This window comes from Hemicordylus capensis, chromosome 14 (assembly GCF_027244095.1).
Source record: "Hemicordylus capensis ecotype Gifberg chromosome 14, rHemCap1.1.pri, whole genome shotgun sequence".
NCBI classification, from domain to species: domain Eukaryota; kingdom Metazoa; phylum Chordata; class Lepidosauria; order Squamata; family Cordylidae; genus Hemicordylus; species Hemicordylus capensis.
Genome location: NC_069670.1, coordinates 11,864,620 through 11,885,223, shown reverse-complemented (window position 1 = coordinate 11,885,223; position 20,604 = coordinate 11,864,620). Strand labels below are relative to the sequence as shown.

General features: G+C 56.6%; 1 protein-coding gene across 2 annotated transcripts; it reads right to left on the bottom strand.

The window, feature by feature from the left end:
• Positions 1–1,041: 1,041 nt before the first annotated feature.
• Positions 1,042–16,491, bottom strand: LOC128336911 (dual specificity protein phosphatase 10-like). 2 transcript variants are annotated; one of them, XM_053277209.1, is made up of 4 exons: positions 16,337–16,491; positions 6,946–8,219; positions 4,154–4,453; positions 1,042–3,839 (listed from the first exon to the last, which is right to left on the bottom strand). In XM_053277209.1, exons 2-4 carry the CDS (start codon positions 8,204–8,206, stop codon positions 3,574–3,576), a joined length of 1,827 nt encoding a protein of 608 aa, XP_053133184.1. In that variant the 5' UTR covers positions 8,207–8,219; positions 16,337–16,491; the 3' UTR covers positions 1,042–3,573. The 2 variants fall into 2 exon arrangements, with proteins under 2 accessions (XP_053133184.1, XP_053133183.1); XM_053277208.1 differs by lacking the exon at positions 16,337–16,491 and adding an exon at positions 10,039–10,205.
• Positions 16,492–20,604: the final 4,113 nt, after the last annotated feature.

Below are 20,604 nucleotides of genomic sequence, written 5' to 3'. Positions count from 1 at the left end.
GAGAGCTTTACAGGTGAGCACTAGTGCTTTGGACTGTGCATGACCATATCCTGTTCTAATGCTGTATCCTCATGTGCTGTGTAGGGAGGAAGTGGGTGGGGAAATACACTGGAGCCCCCACCCCTCCCCTGCATAATCCTCCCCCCCCCACTGTCCCCCCACCCCACTCATCTTGGGGCTGCAAGTGAACACAGTTCTTGCTGGATTCCAGCAGGGGGCAGCCTTCACCACGGGAGAACCCCGGGATCGGAGCCAGGTGCTGAGATTCTGGGCAGGGCTTGCAGAACCTTTTAACTAGGACGGCAATTCTAAATCAGTTTTCAACCCACTGGAGAAACTTCTAACAACTCTCCAAAAACTTTGCATAGCAAGCACCCTCTACGAGGCGTTTCTCTGTTCTCTGGCGCGTAGGAGAGGCTGCTGCTACGAGACGCCTGATTTTTAATCGATTGGTTGCTTGGTTAAGTGCCATCAAGTCGGTGTCGACTCTTCGCGACCACATGGATAGATTCTCTCCAGGATGATCTGTCTTCATCTATAGGCAAACCTAACACTGCACCTCATATGATCAGTTAGGTGACTTGGACCTACACCTGGAATTCTCTGCTTGTTGCAGGATGAGAGTGTGTGCTGTTTTTGCAAAAAACTTCCCACCTCTGATGTTGCTTCCAGTGTAATACAAAAGAGAGCACCGGCTCTGTGAAAGAACATAACCTGGTGGACTAAAACCACATGTCCTCTCTGCTGGTTCTAGTGCAGGAGCTCCAGTCCACACATGAAGCTCCCGGACTCCCTTCACCGCATATGTCGGGGTGTACCCTGTGGTGTTGAGTGCAAGCTCGCCTAGGGCGAGTTAAGAATAATCTCCAGGCAACCATGTAGGCAGGCTCTGCACTACCACTGTGGGGCCTCTTGGAGCTGCAAAGGAGTGATGCCGGGATGTGTGTTCAGGCTGGCAAACCTTGTTATGGGCGAGCGACTTGTGCTTTGGCGACTTGGGCTTCCTTTCCCACCCCGTACCCGAGAGAGAGACATGGACCCTTGTTACAAAAAAGATCACGTTTAATAAATTACGGTGGGGCCTGAGGGTTGGGCCCAATAAATAACAAAGACAAAATCCAAAGAGAAACCGGGGTGGTGGGGAGGGAAGGGAACCTATCCTCTGACCACATCTTAATCCCAGTTAAGGAGAGGGGATTTTAAGTACAGAACTCTCTTTAAAGGGGCGGCAAAAGGAGAAGGAAGGAGTTGTTGACATTGCACACTTACAAGCCACAACAGATCTGCAGTGCGGCGGGAGGGGACGGGACCAATGGAAGCACAGGCTAATTAGGATGGAGGTCTCCACCTTTCTCCTGCACAAAAGAGGTGATCATGGAGACCTCTTGGAGGCTGATGTGTCTGAGCATGTATGCAGAACACTTAGAAGCATCAGTATTCTTTTCATTCTGAACTGGAAGCCTTGCTTCTTTTCAAATATTCCTGAATTTACTTTCTGGTGCCTCTTTTCCGAGCCCAAATATGTAGAAGTGGACATTTGGGGCTGTAAGACCAGTATCTCATTTCAGGGTTATCACAGAAAAAGCACACTATACAGTCCTTCTGGGAGGGACACTGCATAGATCTTAAACATTCACATCTGGCATTTGGGAGTATTTATTCTCTCTTCCCCAAATGTGGCCCCTGATTAATCAGGGGGCATGCCCAGATCAGCTTATTGTAACTGGTTTTCACAGTTCTCAACCCCAAACTGACTCCAGTGAGTGAAGTCTGCTAAGGGGGAGCCGCAGACTTGTGACTTCTTGCACCACATTCTAACTGAAGCATTCACTTATGCTATCTTTTCCAGCTCAAGGAATCCTGGTTTGTTTGAATTCCAAGTTGATGCCAAAGGTTTACCAATTAGAAGTCTGAGGAAACTTGCAGATAAGAGGGGTGAAAGTAGCCTCTCCTATGTGTGACAAGATTTGTCCAAATCTATCTATCTGTGTGGAAACATGGCAGTCATCATCCACTTCTGTTGGTGGGGAGGATTCCTCACCAGAGGGATATGAAATGCAGCATCCCAATCTTGTAGAGGAAGAAAGCGGGGAGAGGCTGCCGGCTCCCCCAAACCTGGCCCACTCCCGTCCTTAAAGCTATGTGTCCCCGCCACCCTTGCCCCTGCTGCAGGTCCGTGGTGGTGCTGGGTTCGAATTCTCAAGGGGGAAAGACTGGGAACGCGTGGAAGACCATTGAAACGAGGGAACCCACCAGCAACCCCCTACCTATTTTGCCCTCCTCTGGGAGTTGGGGAAAGACAGAAACACTTAAAAAGCCACTAACATATAAATATTGCATTTCAAGACATATTAAGAAACAAAAGACTCAGTCTCTAATTCTCCAGTCTCTTTGTCCCAGGAGGCTTGAAGGAAACCTTAGAGAGAGTGTGTGAGATGACTAGGGTGATCTTTAGAATATCCCGCCCTTGCTTCCCACCCCCCGCCACAATGCTCCCATATCCCTGCCCCATTGCTTTAAAAACAAACCCCTTAATGGAAGACAAGTCCAATTATGTCTTATTGCCCTGAGAAGAAGGTGGGGGGAGGGGGAGAGGAGAGGTTTGGGGGTGAGGGAAAGAGAGGGGTCAGTGGTCACCTGCCAGCCCCCCACCCCATCCCGCCCCCAATCTCTGTCCCCATGGTGCTCTCACTTGAAGATCCAGTCAACATCACAGGTTGGTGGTTTTTTAAAAAAAGCTGAGGCTGAACAGCAGGGCAGTCCAAATAAATAAACAGAGGAGGGGGGCCGGTCCCTCTTCCCATGTAAAAGAGAGGGGAGGCGTTGTAAATGCCCCACCTTCCCATCCAGAAAAGTCTGTCTTCCTGAGCAATGAACATCTGATAATTATGGAGAGGGGGCGGAAAAAGTGTCCCACACGCAGTGCTCTCCATGGACACCCCCCCATCACACACACACACACACACACACACACACACACACACACACACACACACACACACACACACACATCATTGGAAACCTTCCCCTTCCCCTTCCCCCCCCCGCCAAAAAAGTTCTTTCTCCAGTATGGTTGGAAGTAAGGTAAGTAAAAGTAGCATCTGGATCAAAAAAGGGAGGGCGAGAGGGAAGAAGATTTTATGCACACAAACGCTCCCCAACCCAATAACTTAAATCCAGCAAGAGGCGTGCACACACACACACACACAGTCCCGCCCCATTTGCCCCCCCCCACACACACACACCATTGCCAAGGTAAGAAAGTTTCAAGAAGCCAACACTGGTGTAGAAATGAGAGCCCACCCACCCACCCCTGCTCTTAATTCCAACGGCAGCACGAGGCCTCCAAAATCGGACTCTCCCAGTATCGTGCTGAGCGCAATGCAGGAAGGCATCGGAAATGGTCCATCGATGTTCCAGGGGGCGAAGCGCCCCCCCCCCCCCCCCGCCACTGGCCCGGTCCGTTGGTAGCCCTGGCGGCGGTTCCCACGGCACCCGTTGCTTGCTTGTTGCGCACACACGGCCTTCCCACCCCTGAGATCCACGGTGGCCACCACCTGTCCCCTTTCTTGTTCACACCTCCGTCTCCACTCCGGCCAGCTTGGGCATGAGGATGCGGGGTGTGACGCCTGCGTTGAGGTCCGTTTCGAACTCCAGGAGCTGACCCATGAAGTTGAGGTTGGGCGAGATGACAGGCCTCCGGCCCTTGACGTACTTGTAGGCGTCGCCCATGGTCATGAGCGTGTGCTTCATCAGGTAGGCGATGACGATGGTGGCTGAGCGCGAGACGCCCGCCTGGCAGTGGATGAGGACCCCTTTGCCACTCTGGTGTGCCTCCTCTGGAGTAGGGAGAGACAGCAGTGTTAACAAGGGGGGCAGGGGAGGACAAGTAGGTGTGTGTCTATACTCCCTCTAGACTTGGCCAAGGATGGAATATGTCCACCCAGTCAATAGCAAGGGTTATTTCCTTCCTGAAGCTGCCAGAGAAGGAGCCTGCATCCTTCTGTGTGCAAAGGAGGGGCTCTACCACTACGGTACAGCCCTCCCCTTTGTACTAGAACGGGCAAGCTGCAGCAGAAGTTGCCACCTTCCCGAGGAGCCGGAGACCTCTGCCTGACTACGACCCCTTCCAGCAGCCCACCCGAAGCCGTACCGATGAACTCAAAGGCCTCCTCAAAGTACTGGCGCAGGTCCTGGCGGTGGTTGTCTGTGGCAGGCAGCCGCTTGTAGCGGAGGCGCCCGCTGTCGGCATGGTAGAGCGGGAGGTGGGTGGTGACGTTCAGCACATGCCCCACGTTGAGACTCAGCATCCGCTCCAGGTCCTGTGCGTCTCTTTCGTTGCCCAGGAACAGGAAGGGCAGGATGGGGCTCAGCTCTGCATTTTCTAGGTCGGGGGTGAGCGGTGGACCCAAGTCGTCCGGACCCTCCACCGCCTCGGGGCCAACTAGACTACCTGCAGAGAAAACGCACAGCCGACGGGCTTAGTCTGTGGTAGTGGGAGCATTGTGATAACAGAGAAATATTGGGTTTCCAGACCCTGGTATTCCAGATTTTTTTTTGCGGGGGGGGCAGTGTTTGTGGAACCCCAAGTCCAGCCATGTCACTTGCTCATTCTGTTCTCGCCTTCCGTGGGAAAGAATTCTGCGCATCAGAAATGTCACTCTCGCTCTCTTCCCAAAGAAGGGTCCCCAAGGGTGTTTTGTGTGGTCGTGTGCAAACTGGTTTCGTTGTCTTTCACCCTCCATATCCCCAGAGTTGCATGCTTTGTTTTGCTCTGACTTCTCTTTGCAGCATTGGTGATCACATGCTTTTGGTTCTTGGATTTCTCAGACCATTGCCTAATCCAGACTGATCTCCCCGCAATCAGTCCAGAAAACCGGGCTTTCTCTGCAATCGAACCTTTTACCCTGCCTCCAACCACCCAGTGCTTTTCTACCTCCCACGACTTGGGAACCCTGACCTTTCCCGTTCCGAAGAGACATGGTGACTTGTTCCGAATCTCTGCTCGTTTCGACTAGCCCCAAGTCATAACACCACTTTGGGGTAAATGTGGACCACAACGAAAGCAGCTCAGAGCAGACAAGGCTTGAAGGAGCAGAACTGCCTAGCTGGCGATGGAGTCCTGGCAAAAGGCACTCCTGCTGTTCACCGCCATTGCCAAAAAAACAAAAAAAACAAAAAACCCCAAAAAGGCTGCGAGGCTGTTCTCACGAGGAGACTTAGCTGCCTGTGAGAACGGCCAGGATCCACACGGATGCTAGCAACGCCTCAGCACCAAACCCTGCATTGAAGCCCAGCTCTGCCGGGATCATGAATCAGCACAAGCTACCTGCAGCTCATGGTGACACAAAGACAAGTGCCTAGAGTGCCCGTTCCGTGGGGGAATCCTCAGTGCACTGTGGGATACCAGGAGGTCAGGACAACCAGTCCCAGCCTCAGAGCAATCTGCCCTGCTCTGTGCTGCCCGGAGCTGCAGGGATTGTGACTTCGCACTCCCACCAAACAAAGATTTATCATCTGGGAGGGAAGGCAAGGTTTGTTAAGCCTTCCCTGCCGCCCACCCCGGCAGGTCGTGTCAGCGGCCCCTATCTCTGCTAAGGCAATTACCCGCCAGCCAAATTCCACACCCAGAAAAGCTACCCCTGCAAATGGAGCGCAGCTGAATCATGTCCTCTCGCTTTGCACGCTCTTAAAATAATAATAGAAGAACACTTTGAGAGGCCTGGCCATAAACTGGCATCTAGGTCTGAGAAATCGAAACAGCAAGTAGGATCCCAAGGCGGCCTGCCATATTCAGGGCGGGTCTTTGTTCTGCCTCTCCCGCTAGGAAGCTGCACGAGAAGGAACTGCCTGCCCAAGAGTGCTGTGTAACTCCGAAGCTGCTCAGCTGGGTGTTTAAGAGGTGCGGTTTCAGATGGTTTATTCCCTTGGACCCGGAAAGGCGCGCTCTCGACCAAAAGACTGCGAAAGCTTTACTTGGCAGCTTGCAGGAGTTGTGCAGGCAGTGTGTGTGTGTGGGGGGGGAGAAGTGTGTTTGTGTGTGTGTGTGGGGGGTCTCTCTTAAAAATTTCTGCCGCCTTGAAACATCTGCTAAGCAAAAGTCGGCAGGACCCCCCCCCCCCTCTGGCTTTAGGAGGCTGGGCGGAGGGGGCGCCTTGTGGGGGATGAAGGGGCCACAAGTGTGAAAGAAGGTCAAGCCGATGATGTCATGCGACCAGCTGGGCCGAGTTCATTCCGGTTCAATAGGCTCCTCCGAGCAGGTGCTGAAAGGGAGGAGGGGGCCACGTTGGGGGGGGGTGAGGGTGGCCTCCCCCTCCCGTCTGGCCATCTGCTCCTCCAGCTGGGATGAGGTCACCGAAGAAAGGGGAGTGAAACCTTACCCTGAAGCATCTGAACCCTTCAGGATCCAGCCTTCCTCTGCAAAATGCCCATTACGGCATGACCCGCCCGGCATCCCTTCTACCTGTGGGCCTGGCTGCAGGAACGCCCCCCTCCCAAAAGCAAGAACTGCCTTGCTGAGTCGGACCCCCCCCCCCCGCTCGCCCCCTGCAAACGCCCATCAAGGCCAGGCTCTCTGCCTCTCTGGGAAGGAGGCTAGGAGCAGGAGTCCTCTAGCTGGAGGTAGACTGCTCTTGGGCATGGTGCTAGAGCAGTGATTCTCAAACTTGGGTCCTCAGGTGTTATTGGACTTCAGCTCCCATAATCCCCAACCAAAGGCCACTGAGGCTGGGGATTATGGGAATTGAAGTCCAATAACACCTGAGGACCCAAGTTTGAGAATCCCTGTGCTAGAGGATCTCTTCCTGGAAAGGGATCTCATCCTTCCTCGAAGCTGCTGGAGCGAGGAGCCGGCACGGCCAGTTTTGTGGCCACTTGAAGGTTTGCCCCACGGCTGCTGCCCCCCTCCGCCCCCGGGGACCACCCCCACCACCCCCACCCCCTTACCTCTCTGGCCTGGGCCCTCCTGTCCGTCCTGGCGGAGCAAATCCAGCACCAGATGCAGGTTCTGGGCGGGCTGCGTTTTGTGGGCTTTGGCGGGGCTGGCTGGCCGGGGCTCCGTCGCCCCCGCACAGCCGTTCTGCTCGGTGGGCCAGAGCCGCTGCAGCGAGGAGTCCCGGCCGTCGGCGGCCCCCCGGGAGGAGAGGAAGTCCAGCATGGCCAGCTTCCCCTGCTGGAGCCGCCGCCGGCCCGCGGCCTCGGCCATCCCAAAGTGCATGGCCCCCTGCAGCTGGCTCTTGGTGTACTCCATCAGGCTGCGGCAGTCCAGGATCAAGGGGGAGGCGGCCGGCGGCGGCGGCGGCGGCTGCTGCTGCCGGGCCCGGGACAGGGTCATCTTCCTGGCCAGCTCGTCGGGCCAGATGGTGCGGACGCTGTAGTCGTCGCCGTCGCCGTCTCCGTCCCCCCCGTAGCAGCTGGCCGCCGGGGCCGGGCCGGGCCGGGGGTCGTAGGCCACGATGGGGTCGCTGCTGCAGAAGCTGCAGGAGGAGCTGGCGGACTTGACGGAGGGGTGGCAGGCCAGGCAGGCCAGGGAGCGCAGGGCGGCGGCGGCCACCGGGGCGCAGGGCAGGCAGCCCAGCTTCTTGACGGAGGGCGGGCTGCAGCTGGAGCAGCTGAGGGAGCGCAGGCTGGCGTGGCAGGGGAAGCAGCCCGGCGGGCGCAGGCCGGGCTTGGGGTCCTCGCAGCGCAGGAGCCGCCAGCAGCCGCGGCAGCCGCCCTTGAGGGGGTGCATGGCGCTGGCCGGGCTGGAGAGGCAGGAGGAGCTGGCGGAGGAGCTGGCCGCCGCCGGGGCCGGCCGGCTGTTCTCCTTGAAGGCGCGCTTCTTCAGCTTGGCCTGGGGCAGGAAGACCTTCAGCTGGGGGCCCAGCAGCCCCTTCCTCTCCCCGCCCGGTTTCAGGTCCAGCTGCAGGGAGAGGTTCCTCTCCGGCACCCCCCGGCCTTGCCCGGCCCCCACCGTCACCTTGATGTCGATGGTGTGGGAATGGTTGGGCTGGAGGACGCCGGCCTGGGGGGTCTCCTCGCGGGGGCCCTTTGGGGCCACCCCAGCAGCCTGGCCAGGCGGTTTGCAGGGCGGTGGCGGCTGGTGGTGGTGGTGCTGCTGCTTCTCGCCGCCGCCGCCGTTGTGGGCAAAGCTGTGGTTGAGGCGCAAGGCCAACGTCTTGGGTCTCTGTAGGATGCCGATCCGTTCTTCCAGAGGCGAGGGAGGCATTGGGAAAGGTGAGCTGTGGAGCAAGAGAGAGAGGGGGGGGGTCAGAAGAGCATGGGCCGAGGGGGTGTGCCTCATGGCATCCCCGTGATGGCTATCGCCTCCCCACCTCTGCTTCAAACCCTTTCAGGGATGGCAAGTTTCTAGTCCTTAGGACTGCGGGGGGGGGGAGGTCTTGGGGCAGCCTTTTTTATTCTCTGATCTCCAGTTCATATTGAGTAGGCATTCCTGTGGTTGCTTTTCCTTAAGACTACCAGAACCAGACTAAATTAGGCATGCTATCCAAAAAAGAGGGGGTTGGGCAGAATTGTGCCAAAGAGGAGGTGTTAATGTACTCAGTTTGCATTTTTGTTTGTTTGTTTATTCGATTTCTATACTGCCCTTCCAAAAATGGCTCAGGGTAGTTTACATAGAGAAATAATAAACAAGATGGATCCCTGTAACCGAAAGGGCTCACAATCTAAAAAGAAACCTCAGATAGACCCCAGCAGCAGCCACTGGAGGGATGCTGTGCTGGGGGTGGAGAGGGCCAGTTACTCTCCCCCTGCTAAATACAAGAGAATCCCCACCTTAAAAGGTGCCTCTCTGCCCAGTTAGCAGGGGTTAGACATGCAAGGTTCGGAAGCCGGCTTTGCTCTCTGCAGAATTTGCATTCCCTCAGTATAGAAACTGCCATTTGGTGTCTTGGCTGTGCCTTCAGGGCAGGCAGGGTTTAGTGCTGCCTACGGTTAACCCGAAGCGGCTGGCATTTCCCCCAGCCGAGGAAAAAAGCCAGGACATTACTCCATCCCCATTTTACAGATTGGCCAACTGAGGCCGAGAGGCGGCAACATACGTGCCAAGAGTAGGTGTCCCGTCCGTGTGGCCCTCTGGGGGACCACGCCTGGCCCTCTTGTGATCTGAACTTTCCTCTCTTTGAGAAAGAAAACCCCCTGTTTTATGCATCCACACCTCTGCCCTGCAAGTGGGCCACTTGCCTCTTCTTCCTGCCCATAAAGCAGCATCCCGTTATATTTGGGAAGCAAGACCCACAGTGCGGTGATTAGCCTGAGTCCCTTCTCTCCCTCTCTTCTGTCTTTTAAAGATATTTCCAAAAAAAAAATCTGGCAAGAAATTGGGTCACATTTAGCCGAAGCGCTTTCTGATGGAAGACAAACATGTTAGCATTTGCTCAGATCTTGGGCGTGTGTCGGTGGTGGAGGAGGAGGAGGAGGGGAGGGTGCTGGAACGATCTCCTTTCTTGCCCCCCCCCTTGCCCCCAGTCCCAGCTTCCTTGACACATCATCATCTCCCCCTCCGAAACACACGGCCTTATCATCGGGGAGGCAGCAGCCCCCTTCCTCCCTCCCCATTTCCCTGCAGGCCCTTGGCGAAGGATTCAAAGGCGGGCATTTCTCACCCAGCCTTGTGCCAGGGAGAGATTAAAGAACCAGGACAGGCGCTCTCCCCAAATGGCACCCTCCTTCCCAAAGGCGGTGGGCACAAGCGAGCGGCATGTGGGAGCCGGGCGACAGGCGGTTGGGTGGGGAGGGGGGCCCAGGAGAGGGCTGGGAGGGGGCCCGGGTGGGGTCTCCAGCTCCCCGACAGAGGCAGGAACATGGGGGGGGGGCACTGCGCTGGCTTCAAAGAACTCTCCGCCATGTGCCTGGCGGGTTGGGGGGGGCAGGGATGGAGAAGTGGGAGCAGAGTGCCTCCTCCTTGCAGCCTTTGGGGATAAATCCTGCCGCCCCGCTCCCTAAAATCCTTGGCCTCCCCCCTCCCTGTGCAATTAGTGGGGATTTCCCACCCACCCCAGACATCACACAAAGCCGGGGGGGGGCATCGCCTCTCCCCACCCTGGTCCCCCATCAGCCCTTCCTTCTCCTCCTCTTCTTATTCTTCTTGTTGTCCTGGGCAGCCCCACGGCAGAAAAACATGCTGGCAAAGAGGAAAGCCAGGGAGGGGTCCTCCAGACGGAGCTGGGGTGGGGGTGGGCCGGAATGGGGCACATGTGCCCTGACCCACCTCCCCTCCTCTGAGCACAGAATCCTCTCCCCTGCCCCCCCCTGTTCCTCCTCCCCCCATTTTCACTCTCTGCCCCAACCTGCCTACATCTCAGGCTCCTCCGCCATCTTGCCTGCTGCCCCATGACCCTCCTCCGCCACCGCCACCCTCCCTAGGACACTGCTTTGCTCCCCCCTCCTCCTCCTCTCCCTCCCCCCGAACAGGCTTTCTGCAGCCAGGCACTTGACCCACAAGCCTCCCTCCCTCCTTCACATGCCTGCCCCATGGATTTGTTGGTCCTGCCCGGATTGCCCGCTGCCCTGTGGCCCTCTGTCTGCCCCACATATGCAAGTCCCGTCTCTCCTCTGGTTTCTCCGCCACCACTCCCTGCCCCTCTCTGCCCACACCTCCCCCTCGCCCCACTTTTGCGAGGAGGCCTGCCTTTGGCCAGTCTCCTCCGCTGCTGCCCCGGATGGGAGCCTCCTGCGTTTCCTGCCCCCCACCCCCCCGCTAGAAATTAACTTCCCTCCCTGCCCACCACACACTCAGCCAGGACGGCACAAGCCCCTTCTCCTCCTCCTCCTCCTCCTCCTCCTGGGGCTTTCTGCTAAGGAGTCCCTCCGCCAGGACGCTAACGTGGGGTGACAGCCCTGTTATTTCCATCAACTCCCTGCTCCGAGCGTGGGGGGATTGGTGCGACAGCAACCACCACCGTGGGCGGGGGGAGAGGGAAGGGGCGGGGGCTCCTCCCCAGCGGAGGAAAGGGGCCTTGCCTCTATCTGAGCCCCCCTTGGCTGGCTGGATGCAGACACCCACTCCCGGCTGCAGCCTCCGCATGGGCTGGCTGGCTTCCGACACCAAGGATGTCCCCAAGGCTGGAGAGGTGAGAGCCGGGGTCTGTGTGGGGCAGCCAGACCTGGACTCGGGTCTTGGCACACACCCTGGGTGACCTGGGGCCACGCCTGCGCTCTCGGCTTAGTCTGCCTCACAGGGCTGTTGTGAAGATCCAAGCGGAACCCTGGACGCACACCTCCCTCCCCCCCACACTGCCCCCAGCACCTGAAAGGCAAAGCAGGATGGAGACGTAGGCCCAGGGTGGCTAGTAATACCCCAAGCCCCCTTCCTGACTCCAGGTTTTATTTTAATCTTATTTACATTTATATTAAGTTTCTAGTCCTTTTGCTCAGCAAATAGCACCCAACCCCTGCAGGCAGCATTCTGTCTGATTGCTCGTTAAGTAGTCATACAGTTAAAGAACTATAAGTATATTAGGTTACCTATTTATGTTCAGGCAGGTATTCCCTCACTCCCGCGGCCCCACCACAACAGTCTGGCCGTCCCGGCCTCCTTGCTTATGATTCTCCCCCTTGGCCGAATCACACTGCCAGATGGCAGAGATTTTTTAGTGCAATTGCTGTTATTAAGTGTAAGTACACAGATACACACAGCCACCTAATGGTGCAGCGGGAAATGACCTGACTAGCAAGCCAGAGGTTGCTGGTTCAAATCCCCTGCTGGTTTGTTTCCCAGGCTATGGAAAACACCTCTCTCGGGCAGCAGCGATATAGGAAGATGCTGAAAGGCATCATCTCATACTGCACGGGAGGAGGCAACGGTCAACCCCTCCTGTTTTTTACCAAAAGAAAAACCACAGGGCTCTGTGGTCCCCAGGAGTCGATACTGACTTGATGGCATGCTTTACTTTATACAAATATATATAATCTATCTATCTATTCTAGTCTTCATATAATTTTTTATGATTTTCACAACAATCGTGTGAGGTAGGCCAGTTTTCCTACCCATATTGCCGACAGGAAGGCCCAAGTTCCCCAGGGAGTGTGCAGCAGAAACAAGTTTCCAACCAGGATCTTGGTGATTCACCAGTCAGCCTCTGAAGCCCCCCTGGGTTAGACCGGTTCTCACCCCTCAACACAGACCCCCACGGAACAACCCGCCTTCCAAGCGTGTCACAGATCCAATCCCCATCCCTCTTCCCCAACCCCTTTCCAGCTCAGAACTGCCTGCCACCCCAGACGCCAGCGCCCCTTCCTGAGATCTAGCCCCTTCCGTGCCAGCTGGCCTCTGAGTGGCGAGGCATTGGAGGCCACAGATCCTGCTTCTTCTTCCCCCGCCCAGCGATGTGACATCCTCCTCAGGAATAAATGGCTAATGTCCTGCTCACACTTTGGTTTCCCACGGTCAGGGTGTGCACAGTAAGCTCTCGTGGGTCCTGGGTCCTTTTCTGGGACCTGGATCCTTCTCTGGAGGAACGATATGAAGTCCAACCTGCTTGGCTGGGCTGCATTCTTGGTTGAAAGCCGGGCCCAGAATTCATTCAACAATAACCACACATAACACACTGGTCTCACCTGCCCTCCGCACCTGCCTCCGAGACGCCTGGGGTTTTGCCACCTCCTAGACACCTGCCTCGGTACCTCACAGTGACGCACACGTGATCAATATATGCAAATCGGGCCACAGAGATGTGCACACACTTGTATGTGCACAGCCTCCATCTCCATCCGCACACAAGCGCCTTTCCACAGTTGAAGCCCCGTGCTCAGAAACATGGCAGCAGAATTCAAATCCGCCCCCCCCACCCCCGCCGGCCCGGCCCAGCAACTCAGCGGGTTGTCTTGCTTATTCCTCAGCCTCGCCCCCGCCTTGCATGACTGTTGTGCGGACACAGTGCGAGGTCACTGCAGGGCTCTGGGTGTCCAGGTTTGCTCATACCAGCTTCCAGAGGTACAGCGATGCTTACCCTTCCGGGCATCGTACAGAAACCCGCCTGCAGAAAGGGACTGGGCACGCTCACAGCTGTGCGGGGCCTTTGCTCACACACACACGCACCCCTTCAAGCTCAGATCAGTGCACCCGCACAACGCACCTTTGAAGCCTTTCCCTCCCCGACTCACCCTCACCCGGACGCCGCACGCAGTCTTTGCCTCCGGAGCCTCCTGCTTGTGCTTTGGGCTGCTGTCCGTCTCTAAGTGAAGTTGTGTGCGGTGGTGCCTCTAAAAATACCGCCCTGAGCTCATGGCCTGGCAGTGCCCAAGGAGGGCATCGGCTTCCTCAGATTTCACCCCATGAGCTCACCATTTGGCCCCGGACGTGCTGTGTTGGTGGGCCGGGGTAGGGGGGTGAGGAGGAAGGGCAGGGCAGAGCGGAGACAGCCCCCAGCTGTTTTTGGACTACAACTCCCATAATCCCCAGTCACAGTGGCACTTAGCCGGGGATTATGGGAGTTGTAGGCCAACATCTGCAGGAGGGCCGAAGTTGAGCAGTCCTGCTTGCTTGGTTGGTTTAATTACATTTATATCCCGCTCTTCCTCCGAGGAGCTCAGAGCGGTGTGCACGGGTTATTTTTATCCTCACAACAACCCTGTGAGGTAGGTTAGGCTGAGAGAGACGCGACTGGCCCAGAGTCACCCAGTGAGTGTCATGGGTGAATGAGGATTCGAACTCAGGTCTTCCCCGTCCTAGTCCCACACTCTAACAACTACGCTATGCTGGCTCTCATTTATGCTGTGCTGGCTTGTTACGCAATATACACATCATAGCTGTTAAACCCCCCCCCTTGTGGTGAGTCTCTCTAGCCCTCCCGCAGAGCATCCTTAGGGGAGGAGGCCTAGCTCCGTGGCAGAGCCCCTCTTCCTTGAAGGCCAGGCTCTCTTGTTCAGCCTCGGCCGCCTTGCCTGGCGGAAACACGAATCAGCTGGCCATGGCCTACCTTGCAGGGGTGTTGTGAGAACTGCTGAGGTGGGGTAAGCGAAGCAGCTGTCAGCCCTCAGGAAAAAAGACTATTACATTACAAATAGCGGATGGATCATTGTTGACATCAACGCAAGACGGATGCGAGGTTTCTGGGGTCAGATCCAAACTCTCAACTCTTCTTCCCCATTGCACGCAGCTTTCCCATCTCGCGGGGGGGGGGGGTGAAATCCGCCAGGATGATTCTCTGCATCCCCACCCTTCCTCAAGGGCCTCCTCTACCTGTCATTATCTCGATCTCCGCACCCCTCTGGCCAGCCGCCTTCCGTAGCCTTCCATCCCCAAAGGCCAGGCCCAGCCTTGGCACACCTGAGCCATCTGCAGCACACCTTTCTGACCACCATCCTTTCCCAACAACATCCTTTCCACCGACATGCTGCTCACCCAAGCCCAGCCACGGCCTATGCTTTACCCCCTTCCGTCCACCTCCCGGCAGCTGCCGTTCTGCCTCCACCTGGGCGTGCAGGTGGGGTTCCTCCGAGACAGGTAGTCAAATGCGAGAGGCAACGCCCTTGACAAAGTGCCACCTTCTCAGGGACATGCCGATTCTCTTTATGGCTCATTCACACAGGCAGGAAGCCTTGGACGCTGGCTTGTTAGCCCATGTGGTAAACAAGTATGTGCGAAGAGGGCCTTCGAGTTAATTTGTTAGGTTAATTAATTAAGTGAGGATCTACCCCAGCAATAGCGGCAGCCAATCTGTAGGCGAAGAGGAATGTTGCTTGGCTAAAAACCACAGACTTTGCAATGCCTTTGTACAGACCTTAATACGTCAAGATGCTTTACAAGGCCTTTGATACTGCTGGGTAGATTTCTCACACTCTAAATGGGTCGCACACAGTGTTCGCCATCAGTATTGGTTATGATTGTGATGTGTCTGGACCACTGAGTGTTTATTCCCTGAGCTCTTGTATAGTGTGTGTGTTAAAATAAGATGAACATAATTTGTAATGCATGTATAAATCCTCTCCAAAGTGCCAAGATTTAGGAACCTAGGAAGCTGTCTTATACTGAGTCAGACCCTTGGTCCATCTAGCTCAGGACTGTCCACACTGACTGGCAGCAGCTCTCCAAGGTTTCAGGCAGCTTTCCCAGCCCTACCTGGAGATGCTGCCAGGGATTGAACCTGGGACCTTCTGCCTGCAAAGCAGTGCTCTGCCCCTGAGCTCTGGACCCATCCCCTCAGGGGAATACCTTGTAGCAGACAGCACCCACATATAGTCACCCATCCAAATGTAAACCAGGGCAGCCCCTGCTTAGCAAAGGGGACAATTCATGCCCACTACCGGAAGACCAGCTCTCCTTGCAGTAGGCAACTGGGGAGGCAATCTGTTGCCTTTCCCGCAAACAAAGGGGATAAAATGAGGGCGTGTTTTCAAAGTTAGTTTTATACGGTGACACATCCACCATTTTTTCCTTACAAAAACACGCTTGGCAGTCCTTAGCACTGGCAAGGCACATCTGGAGTTTTCAAAGGGTTTCATGTACTCTTTACAGCAACCCTGCCAGGCAGGCAGGGTCCGCTGTATGTTGCAAAGGAAGGGACCAAGGACACTTAGTGGGTTGGTGGCAGAGGCAAGGTTCCCACCGGGCACTTCTCCTAAGCTGTGCTGTGTCTTATTATTACTATTATTATTTTTTAAGCGTCTTATTTTCAATAGCGCATCTCCTGCACAACACAGGGGGCGGGGGTCGACACCTGTGTTTCTGCCCACTGTGGCCTTGGAGGTGTTTGTGCACCAGGTGCTGCGCAGGGCTGTCGCGATGCAGGTGCCCAGGTCGTGGGTTCTTGGCACCTCTAGGCTTTGCGCACATCCTGGATCAAGGGCGGCGGGGCGCGGGGGGGCGAGCCTCCCTGGGGGGCGCAGGGGGGTGTTCGCACGCAGGCTTTCCCGGGTGAGGAGCCCGAAACCCCAGCCCCTCCCCTGGCCGGCTCCGGCGGCCGTGTGCCCTCTGGTGTCCCCGCCGGGGTGGCATCACCGCCTTAAAATAGCCCCGAATGTCATCGCCGCCGCCGCCGCCGCGACAGCAGCAGTCCGGGGAGGCAGAGGGCCTTGTCCGGGGGGAACCTGCTGCCTCGGCCCGCCACCCCCCTGGGTCTCTCGCTCGCCCCCCGCGCCAGCCAGCCTCCTGCTACGCATCCTTGTTCCTCGCCTGTCACAACACAGCGCGCCGCCAGCCACCACAAACGCGCCCCCGGCGCCTGCCTCTGCGCCCCGCGCAACGCCCCCTCCCCCGATGCTGATGCCGCCATCCTTGCAACCGGGGGTCCCGTCCCGTCCGCCCCGGCCCAGCCCGCAGCTGCTCTGCGCTGCGCGGGGACGGAGGAGAAGAGGACCCCCGTGCGCGGGGCAGCTGATCCAGCGCGGGCGGACTCACCTGCATCAGACCCCGGCGCGGAAACGACCCATGAGGCGGCTGCTGTGGCGAGGAGGGCTGTCCCGCCTGCAAGCTGGCGGCGCTGCTGGCTGCCCCTTTGTGGCTGTGCTCCCTGCGCCCCGCGCCCCACTCCGGCTCGGCTTCGGCGCTGCTGCTGCTGCCGGCAGAGAAAAAGCTTTTGCGGGGAGAAGCGCGCGGCGGAGCGGGTGGGGGGGGGGGGAGAGAGGCAGGGCTGTAGGGTGACATCATCGGCAGCCAATGGGGAGCGGGCCCGGCGCCCCGGGAAGGTGACGCAGGGAGCCCCCACGTGAGCAGGGCAGGCCGCCCCATTCATTGTGAAACCGGCTGGCAGGCTGCTCGGAGGAGGGGCCCCGACTCTGAGCCCCCCCCCCTCCCCAGAGAGGACTGCTGCCGCCGCTGCGCTTTCTGCCTCCTGGCCTCTTGCTTGGCCTTGGGCAACACAGTCACAACAACAACAACAACAGCAACAACAACAACAACGAGTCCCCCAACACCCTTTCCAAAGCAAGCAAAGCTGGCCAGCCTGGCCTCCCATGCCACACAGAACGCCGCGTCTCCGCCAGCATGTCCAAGCAGGGCAATAAAACGTGCCCTCCCTGGCCCCCAGGCCAAGGGGGCAAGCACTCCTCCCCTCCCGCGTATAGGGCCATGGCGGCGACCCACCGGTATATACCGCTTTTCAGCCCAAGTTCCCAAAGGGGCTTACACAGAGAAACAGAAACAAGGAGAGACGGCTCCAAGGCCAGAAAGAAACCGAAGACAGACCCCAGCCGCTCCCTCCAGCTGGAGGGATCTGTGTCTCCAAAGCCTCTGGAGTAGCCCCTTGACCATCCCCCATAAACAAGGGGGAGAGAAATTCATCAAGGAGTGGGGAGGCCCATCTCCAGTGTAGTGTAGTGGTTAGAGTGTTCGGCTAGGCCCCGGGGAGACCTGAGTTCAAATCCCCACTCAGGCATGAAACTCACTGGGTGACTCTGGGCCAGCCGTGTCTCTCTCAGCCTAACCTACCTCACAGGGCTGTCGTGAGGATAAGCAACTACCATGTCAACCGCTCTGGGCTCCTTGGAGGAAGAGCAGGCTATCAGGATTAAAGAAAACAAATCACCAAGAAAGGTCAACCGAGCCTCCCTAGCTAGGGGCAGAGTATCTCTAAGTAACGGGTTCCGAGGGGGCATCGGGGAGAGCGGTTGTGCAGCCGGCACGGGAGAGTGGGGCTCCTTGAAGGGAAAACGCAGCCAAGCACCGGGGCTGGGAAGGCGGGCAGGGAGTGCTGGCAAGTCTGGTCTTTCCCGGGGTCCTCCCTGTGGAGGTCGGCCCAGGGGGAGATCATGGCTCTCGCCAAAGCTTTTGGCCAAAGTGGGCCCCACTTGGGAAATAGTGCAGGACACACACACACACACACCCCCAACTGACGTCCTGCAGCCTCCCTGGTTGAATCTTGAATGGGTTCAGGGGGAACTCCCCAGCCCCCCAGCCGACCTGAGAAAAGGGCCGCCAGCGTGTGGCCTGGGGCCCGTCCCTTTGGCCTGCATTTAGTGGGCTCTTTTGGCCACCTGCTGCTGGGTGAGTCAGCCACCAGGCGCCTCTGAGGCCGCCCACGGCAGGATGAGTCCCGTGCTGGTCACTGGGAGGGCTGCTCTCATCCCAGGTGTGTGTCATGCTATTGTCACGCAGCAGCAGCCCTGGCTGCGAGGCTGACTGGTGCTGGGGCATTAACCCTCAGATGCCTGCCTGCCTTCTCCGGCTTCCCCTAAGGCAGCGGGGTTCCCGGCCTCGGGTGGGTCCCCAGGGGGCTTTCGACTACAACTCCCACCACCCCCTGCTGTCGGGGCAGCGGGAGATGAGAGCCGTAATCTCCAGCCACATGGGGGGGGGACCAGCGGACCCCGGCCCAGCTGGGACGCAACAAGAGCCCCACGGCAGCGAACCAGATGCCCATCGGACCCAGCATCCAGCATTCAGCCATGGCCAGCTAGATGCCTCAGGCAGCCCACAACAACAACAATTTACACACCACTTTTCAACCAACGTTTCCAAAGCAGTTTGGACAGAGCACTCATAAATAAATAAGATGGCTCCCTCTCCCCAAAGGGCTCACAATCTAAAAAGAAACATAAGAGAGACACCAGCAAGAGTCACTGGAGGGATGCTGTGCTGGGGATGGAGAGGGCCAGTCACTCTCCCCCTGCTCAATACAAGAGAATCACCACATTGAATAGGTGCCTCTTTGCCCAGTTAGCAGGGGAGAAGAACTTTGTGGAGGTTCCATTCACCGGTCTTGGCAGACAGTACCCACAGCTGGACCCACTCCTTCATGAGTTTGTCTAAGCCAGTAGACAAATCAAGCCAGTAGATACTGGTAAATCCTGTGGTGGTGAGTTCCACTGGTTAAGCTGCATTGTGTGGCCACGTTCCCCCCTGTGGAGAGTTCTTCCCTCTTTCCGGAATCACCTGGCAATCCATTTCGCAGTCCCCAAGTTCTGATTTCGTGGGGGGGGGCAATCTTCCCACCCACGTTCTTCACATCCTGTGTGCTTTTGCATGCCTTGACCCACTGTTGTGTCGGAGGACCCGATCCCTGACCCTTTGCCTGTCTACTCAAGAGTAAACCAGCAGCATGAACTCCCAAAGCTGCTCCATCAAGGCTTGCTTCTCGGTTTACAAAGCGGAGAACCCGGTTCTCCTCCAGCTTCCCCTGAGCAATGCATGATGTGCGACACACATTTGCGACACGATCCTAAACACAATGCATAAAATAGGGGGAAGCAACTGAATTTTAAACACAGATGGGAACCGCACCAGGCAAAGCCATCTCAAGCATCGGCCTCCAAAAGAAAAGAGGAGAGAGGGAGAGAAGCAGCCATCCGAAGGGAGGAGGGGTCCAAGTTGCCAGATGCCGATTGCAGAGGAAGCTTTGGATCTCGGAAGCAACTAGGGACCTTCAGCTTCTTAAAAGCTGGCCCCCCTTAAAGGTAAAGGTGTGCAGTCCAGTCGATTTCTACTCCGGGCACCCACAGAGCCCTGTGGTAGTCTTTGTAGAATACAGGAGGGGCTGACCATTGCCTCCTCCCGCGCAGTTTGAGATGATGCCTTTCAACATCTTCCTGGATCGCTGCTGCCCGATATAGTACCAGCGGGGATTTGAACCAGCAACATTCTGCTTGTTAGTCAAGCATTTCCTTAGTTCTCCTCAGATGTATTTATTTATTTATACATACCACCTAAAACATACATCTCTGGGCGGGTTACAATAAAACACAATAAATGACAACAGAAAAGGTTAAAACATTACAACAATATTAGAACAACGTTAAAACTATTAAAGCAGTATCTGATTAAAAGTCTGGGTGAGCAGATGAGTCTTTAAAGACTTTAAAAAAGTTGTCAGAGATGGGGAGGCTCTTATTTCAGCTGGGAGCGCGTTCCAAAGCTTTGGGGCAGCAGCAGAGAAGGCTCATCCCGGAGTAGCCACCAGACAAGCCGGTGGCAAATGCAGACGGACCTCCCCAGCTGATCTCAATGGGCGGTGGGGTTCATGACAAAGAAGATGCTCTCTTAAATACCCAGGGCCCAAGCCGTTTAGGGCTTTATAGGTTATAACCAGCGCCTTGTATTTTGCCCAGAAACTTATCGGCAACCAGTGTAGCTCTTTCAATACGGGAGTTATATGGTCTCTCCGAGATGACCCAGAGACCAGCCTGGCTGCCACATTCTAAACCAGCTGTAGTTTCCAGACTACCTACAAAGGCAGACCCACATAGAGTGCATTGCAGTAGTCAAGTCTGGGGGTTACCAGCATATGTACCACTGTCCTGAGGTTGTTTATTTCAAGAAACAGACACAGCCGGCATATCAACCAAAGCTGATAGAAGGCACACAGGAACATAGGAAGCTGCCATATACTGAGTCACACCATAGGTCTATCTAGCTCTGTATTGTCTCCACAGACTGGCAGTGGCTTCTCCAAGGTTGCAGGCAGGAATCTCTCCCAGCCCTCTCTTGGAGATGCTGCCAGGGAAGAAACTTGGAACCTTCTGCTCTTCCCAGAGCAGCCCCATTGAGTATCTTACAGTGCTCATACAACAAGTCTCCCATTCATATGCAACCAGGGAGGACCGGCTTAGCTAAGGGGACAAGTCATGCTTGCTACCACAAGACCAGCTCTCCTCTCCACTTCTGACCACTGCCTCAGCCTGGGACACCAGGGAGAGGCTCGGATCCAGAAGCACCCCCAGATTGCATACCTG

Bases quoted from the DNA above. Each gene is read 5' to 3' on its own strand.
- LOC128336911 (XM_053277208.1), bottom strand. From the start codon at position 10,193: ATGTGCCCCATTCCGGCCCACCCCCACCCCAGCTCCGTCTGGAGGACC. The intron at 8,220-10,038 runs GTGGGGAGAGGC...CTTGCTCCACAG, and splicing joins AGGGCTGATGGGGGACCAGG to CTCACCTTTCCCAATGCCTC. The intron at 4,454-6,945 runs GTAAGGGGGTGG...TTTTCTCTGCAG, and splicing joins GGAGGGCCCAGGCCAGAGAG to GTAGTCTAGTTGGCCCCGAG.